Source organism: Amblyomma mixtum, chromosome 9 (genome assembly GCF_055824585.1).
Source record: "Amblyomma mixtum isolate Tamu chromosome 9, ASM5582458v1, whole genome shotgun sequence".
Taxonomy (NCBI): Eukaryota; Metazoa; Arthropoda; class Arachnida; order Ixodida; family Ixodidae; genus Amblyomma; species Amblyomma mixtum.
The window spans coordinates 80,872,769-80,879,126 of record NC_143020.1 but is presented as its reverse complement, the minus strand read 5'-3'; the positions used below and the strand labels follow the sequence as shown (position 1 = coordinate 80,879,126).

General features: G+C 50.9%; 2 protein-coding genes and 1 long non-coding RNA gene across 3 annotated transcripts; 2 read left to right on the top strand and 1 right to left on the bottom strand.

Annotated features, from left to right (window-relative positions):
- Window positions 1-222: 222 nt before the first annotated feature.
- Window positions 223-5,974, bottom strand: LOC149329865 (uncharacterized). The gene is made up of 3 exons (XR_016285616.1): window positions 5,704-5,974; window positions 5,249-5,419; window positions 223-836 (listed from the first exon to the last, which is right to left on the bottom strand). It is a non-coding gene; the product is annotated as an uncharacterized LOC149329865 (long non-coding RNA).
- On the top strand, window positions 3,293-4,751 carry LOC149329867 (zinc finger protein 800-like). The gene has a single exon (XM_089560611.1). It carries the CDS (start codon window positions 3,293-3,295, stop codon window positions 3,668-3,670), a length of 378 nt encoding a protein of 125 aa, XP_089416737.1. The 3' UTR covers window positions 3,671-4,751.
- LOC149329866 (uncharacterized) lies at window positions 3,866-4,751 on the top strand. The gene has a single exon (XM_089560610.1). The coding sequence runs from the start codon at window positions 3,866-3,868 to the stop codon at window positions 4,331-4,333; it is 468 nt and encodes a 155-aa protein (XP_089416736.1). The 3' UTR covers window positions 4,334-4,751.
- Window positions 5,975-6,358: the final 384 nt, after the last annotated feature.

The following is a 6,358-nucleotide window of genomic DNA, read 5'->3' as shown; positions in this document are numbered from 1 at the left end:
TGCGTAATAAAATATTAGCGACTAGATATACTCCGAATCGGGAATGGCTGCATAACGTGGAGACTTGAATGCCCCTATATACCTTAATGATCGATGTGTAATAAAATGTCAGCGACTAGATATACGCCGTATTGAGATGTAAATGCTTCGAGGGAATGAGGGGCGTCTCCAGGTAGGTGTGTTCCAGGTAGGTGGTAGGTGCTGCAGGTAGGTGGTAGGTAGTGTGTGTTCATTGTGCGTGTGTTTTTTATGCTTCTTTTATAAGAATTGTAGCCCCTCATTATGTATTGCCCTCGGGCCTTTAAGGATGTAATAAATGAAATGAAATGAAATGGCGCTCCTCCCTTCTGCCCCTTGCGTTGGCAATATAAGGGTCTTTGTCAATAAAATATTTGTGAACAGAAATTTGTTCTAGTCTAGAACGTGCGCAGCAATGTACGGGTGGTAGTGAATATGCTCGATCCAACATTAAGGTCTTTTAGTGTGTGGCAGATTTTCAGACCCAGGCGAGTAGTTTTCAGCATGCAGTTGATCTCACGAGGTATATGCGCAAGGATTGTCACAGTATCTCATGCATACATATGTTCTTCACGCCGTATTTTTGGAATTGGCTGCCGTCCTTCAATTGCCTTAAGCTATGCAGCGTGGGTAGCTTAGAACTTTTAGGAGACTTTCTTCAACGCAACTAAACAAACTGCGCAGCTTTTTTTCGTACATGCTTCCACACTGAAGACTGGCAGATGTGTATAAAGCACTGGGCAAGGCATTTCTTTATTTATGTTTAGGTTTTCTTACCTTATCTTGATTACTTTATCCCCTGATCCGCCACGCAGCAACTGAAATCGAGGAGCAGTTCTACGGGTCAGAGTTCCCTTGATTGTAATAAACATCATCACGTTCCTGCGCCCACTTTCTCTCATTATCAATGATGTTTTAAGCACTCTATTAAATGTTGAACTTTTTTCGTAGTCACAAAAACAAACACTGAAATATGCGCTCTTTTGGAGAGGCATCATTTATAGTTGTGGAATATGATGCCCTCCAGGACGTGATAGGGAGCGCGAGTAAGGAAGTACAGGCGCCCAAATCTTTAACTGGCGTGCGCGAGCGGCGACTTTTCTGTGCGTCATTGCCATATGACGGAGCGAAGTTGGAAACAGGATGAGGCTAAGCGCATGCTCACAAAGCACGCTCGGCTGGGCCCGTCGTCTGCTAAGCTGTTCCTTCTTAAGGACGTCACCCCTTATTATCGCGTTTCGACGAGCAGGCAGCGTGAGTAGACGAATGCTTTTGCTCGCATTTTACGTTCCGAAGAAGAGCGTTGTAGCAACCAAGCGAGGAAATAAAACCGAAAGATAGGCCGAACACTCCCAGTCATGCGATAAGCCGGAGAACATGGATCGTTCATGTGTTACTTGCTGACGCGAAAGCTTTTTTTCATCTGCACGAAGGGCGCTTATCAACGCTCTGCGTGCTTTATGCTTCAGCGTGGCGACGAAACTAAAAGGCCGCTGCGAAACTGAAGTGAAGCTGCTCTGCAGCCGTGCTCGCAGCAGTTCGGAACAGTTATCAAGATTCCACTCCGTGTATGTCAAGCGACAAGACTCCGAATTATAGGGATGTCCTTGGGCGGCTCATCGCAGAAGGAGATGCTAAAGCAACTGGAGTGGCTGGGACTTCAGTGGGCAGAATCATACGTGTCTACTGGGACGAAAGCCGGATTAAGATGCTCCTCGCTACCTCATCAGGAAAACAAAAGAAGAAGATTTGCAGATTGTTGCCTGAGCTAGTGATAACCCTTTCATAACGATAATGACCCATGTTCTCCATTCATAATGATAACGACCCATGTTCTCCGGCTTATCGCATGATTGGGCGTGTTCGGCATATCTTTCAGTTTTATTTCGTCGCTTGGTTGCTACAACGCTGTTCTTCGCAGCGTAAAATGCGAGCAAAACCATTGGCTTACTCACGCTGCCTGCTCATCGAAACGCGATAATAAGGGGTGACGTCCTTAAGAAGGAACAGCTTAGCAGACGACGGCCCCAGCTGAGCGTGCTTTGTGAGCATGCGCTTAGCCTCATCCTATTTCCAACTTCGCTCCGTCATACGGCGCTGACGAACAGAAAAGTCGCCGCTCGCGCACGCCAGCTAAAGATTTGGGCGCCTGTACACATTACGATTCTGAAGTTTATCAACAAAGCAGCGAAAAAAAGAGGGATTTAATGGTTTTACGGGCACGCGAATATCAATACATCTTTGAGCTCACAGAGAAGTGGGATCCTTTGCTAAAGCCATTAGGTACGGTTAAGGATTGCGAAGGAATGAGCACAGAAAAATAAACACACGAATATTTATAGTCTGTAGCGGATAAGTGAAGGGAAAAAATTTTCAACAGTACGCCAATTATGACGTATTACGACGAGAAACGACTGAGGAAAGGTGAAAAAATGTGGCAGCGCCGGGTTTAAAGTGAGGTTAGCTGACACCGTTAGTTCTCCGCAGTGAATATTTTCGGGCCTTGAATGAATCGAAACGTGATGCATTAATGAAGTGGTATATATCTTGTTGTCGGTGAGCATAAAAGCGGGGTTCATTCAGATTTCTTACGCGCCTATTTTCAATCCCTTCGAGGAAACAGGACCTCTTGGTCCCACTTGAGCCGTTTATACTTAAGCCATAAGCTGGACAACAGTGTTACGTTTCGGGCGATTCGTCGAACGACGAGCAAGCGGCGACTCCGAAGGTTGTCTGGAACGCCTTTATTCCAACTCGGCAGACGGGCAGGAAAGAGCGGCGCAGCGCTCTGTCGTGGCGTTTACATAGCATCTCCAGAACACCGGCGCGCCTCGCACTCGGCTGGTCCAGAACGCCGGCAAGCATCCCGCTCGGCTGGCCCAGAACGCCGGCGCGCGTCTCACTCGGCTCGCCCAGAACGTAACAACTCCTCTCCCTCACTCTCAACTCCTCCTCCTCTTCTCAACTCTCAGTCTGACAGCCGCGTGCAGTTGCAGGGATCAACGCTGACGACCCTGGCCAGTGGGAGCAGCCGCCGAAGCCGACGTCCGGGCAGGTCACCAGGATAGTCTTGCAGGCACACGGCCAAACACTGCTCATGTCCAGATGAGCGTCCCACCTTCCGACTGTACGCAGTAATCTCCGAGTAATCCGCCTGCAAGGCCCCAAGATAGGCACTCTTCTGGCCTCCTGTATCTGTGCCTTCCCACCGGTGGTCCTTGGTGTGTGGCAGTTCCACGGAGCGGTACTTCGTGTGAGGCAGTTGATAAGCAAGATGTCGTCTTCGGACAGCGCTGAACCCCCCGCAGTGGCGGCGGAGGAGGACCACTCGGTGTTGCAGCATCCCATCGAGCTGGGCGTGCAGGGCGTTCGCCAGATCGTGCAGTGCATGGCCGGCGGCACCCGCGTGGTCAAGGATGTGCTGCTGAACGAATGCAATGTGCTGTTCGAGTGCAAGGTGTGCCGCAGCCTGTTCCGCAGCCTTGCCAACCTGTTGGCCCACAAGCGCGTTTATTGCAGCCAGCACTTGTGCGAGGCCATGCCGCTGTGCGCCCTCACCTCACCCGTGCCCATCGAGCAGCAGGAGCAGCTGCAGGTTCAGCTCTCGCCTATTGCGGCCACCGCGAATGCTGTGCGCCAGAGCCGCTGCTAGCCAGACCAGAGCCCCACCAGCACCGCGGTGGAGGCGCAGAGCGGAGAACAGCAGCTGGGCCGGGGACCCCCGTCGAGCCAGGCGTCCTTGTCGCGCACCAGTTACCTGTTGTCACGCAGCGACTGCGACCTGTCGTGCCTGGCGTGCTTGAGCTGCGACACGGCGTACACGTCGGTGAAGACACTCTAACTGCACATGTTGTCACTGCACTTGACCACGCGGCGTTACCCGTGCCCGCTGTGCCGCGCCAGCCTCGTTCAGATGTGGAGCGTCACGCAGCATCTGATGAGCGTGCACGGCCAGACCAAGGAGCAGATCGTCAAGCTGCGCGACAGCATCCGCGGCGACGTCCAGCTGCGCAAAAGCCGACTCCAGCACTTGGTGGACTGCCTGCTGCGCAGCAACGGGGCGGCCGCTTGCGGACGCTGTAGCCGGCCCTCGTGCGCCTGCCGGCTGCCACACAGGCCGGCGGCAAAGAAGGCCGCCCGCAAGGGGGTGCCACGCCGACGGGGAACCCCCGCTGCGACGGTGCCAAACAGGACTGCCAACGGTGCGGCCGAAAACAGTGGTGAAAACAGTGCTGCTGCGATGCCGCCGCCGGCCAGGACTCCTCTGCAGCGCGGCGGCAATCGTACAATCGCGCCGACTGCCGCAGCCACATGAAGCGACGCAGCGCTCTGCCGTGGCGTTTATATAGCATCCCCAGAACGCCGGCGCGCGTCCCACTCGGCTCGCCCAGAACGCCGGCACGCGTCCTACTCGGCTCGCCTAGAACGCCGGCACGCGTCCCACTCGGCTGGTCCAGAACGCCGGCGCGCGTCTCACTCGGCTCGCGCAGAACGTAACAGGAATAATTGCGTGAAGTTGCTTTGCATATTTCGAATAGCCTCTCGCTGTGATTAAGGAGGCTCGAATATGCAAAAAGATGGTTCCATAGTAAAGATGTCCGAACCTCTTCTTGGCCCCAAAGTTTTCTTACACTGCTGCAGTTGAGACTTTGCCCAAAGTACGCGCGCCCTCAAAATTTCCTGGGTTTATGTTTCTGGCGTGTAAAGTCACTTAATAAACCAAGTCGACGGTGTCTTTGTGTTTGAAACGAAAACGCCCCCATTCGCGTTATCACCTCCGGGCATTGTATTCAGGCGGGAAGGGTAATTACAGCTCTCCAGACTGTAACCTAAAGCCGCCGCGGTGGCTCAGTGACTATGGTGTTCGGCTGCTGACCCGAAAGACGCGGGTTCGATCCCGGCCGCGGCGGTTGAATTTTTTTGGAGGAGAAATTCTAGAGACCCGTGTACTGTGCGATGTCAGTGCACGTTAAAGAACCCCAGGTGGTCGAAATTTCCGGAGCCCTCCACTGCGGCGTCTCTCATAGCCTTAGTCGCTTCGGGACGTTAAACCCCATAAACCAAACCAGATTGTAACGACCAGTTTTTCACTCTGGAAGGCCTGACCATTGCCGATCTTGAAGCGGGCAGTCTTGTGGGGCGAAAATTGATGCTACAATTGAGCTATTGCCGTCACTTTTTATGTTTCGAAGGAGTGAAAGCAGCCTAGAAGCTTTTTGAATAAACTTACTCGTGTCGGGGCTACAGGAATAACTTCTTTTCCATGAATTGCAATCAAGCAATTTATATGCATAGGGTCTGCTGGAAAAAATCAGCATAGGTCCAGGATGTCCATTCTCCTCCACAGCCTCCACGTCTCCGCTGGTAGAAGGAAACGCCGCTTGAACTTTTCGGAGGTATCCTGGTTGTTTAAGGCAAAACGGAAGTCGCAATTAGCAAGTTTATCTCACACGTCAGCAGCTAGCATACTCAAGCGGCATTTTATTTATCCTTCTTGTCCATTAACGAATGAACATGGCTCAGAAGCCCCTGTCGTTCCGAACGCCGTACATAAGGCGCTCCATATACACCCCCTAGCGTGTTGCCTAAGGGCGGCACGCAAAGAGAAGAAAAGTGTCGAGGAAAAAAAAATTCGCTTTGACTTAGCTTGGTTAAGCCCGGTAATTGCGAAAGCAATATCCGCACCTACGCCATGGTAGAGCTGGTAGTGTGGCTGGTGGTGGTGCTTGTGGTTAGACTTGTAGTGATGCATCGGTTATACAATCCAATCCACTCCTATCCAATCTAATCCATTATGATCTACTCTAATGTAAAGCGACCTAATCTAATCCAATCCAATCCAATTCAATCCAATACAATCCACTTCAATCCAATACAATGCAATCCAAAGTAATGTAATCCAAACCAATCTAATCCAATGCAATGCAATGTAATCCTATGCAATCTAATCCAATCAAAACCAATCGAATCCAATGTATTGTAATCCAAACCAATCCAATGCACTCCAATCCACTCCAATGCAATGCAATGCAGTCCAATCCAATGCAATCCAATGCAATCCACTGCAATGCAATGCAATCCAATCAAATGTAATCTAATCCAAACCAATCCAATACAATCGAATGCAATACAAACCAATCCAATCCGACCCAATGCAATCCCCTCCAATCCAATGCACTGCAATACAATCCAATGCAATCCAGTCAAATCCCATTCAATCCCCTGCAATCCAATCCAATGGAATGTAATGTAATCCAAAGCAATCCAATCCAATGCAATGTAATCCTATCCAATCCAAAGCAATCCAATCCAATGCAATGCAATGCAATCCAATGCAATC

Bases quoted from the DNA above. Each gene is read 5' to 3' on its own strand.
- LOC149329866 (XM_089560610.1), top strand. From the start codon at position 3,866: ATGTTGTCACTGCACTTGACCACGCGGCGTTACCCGTGCCCGCTGTGC.
- LOC149329867 (XM_089560611.1), top strand. From the start codon at position 3,293: ATGTCGTCTTCGGACAGCGCTGAACCCCCCGCAGTGGCGGCGGAGGAG.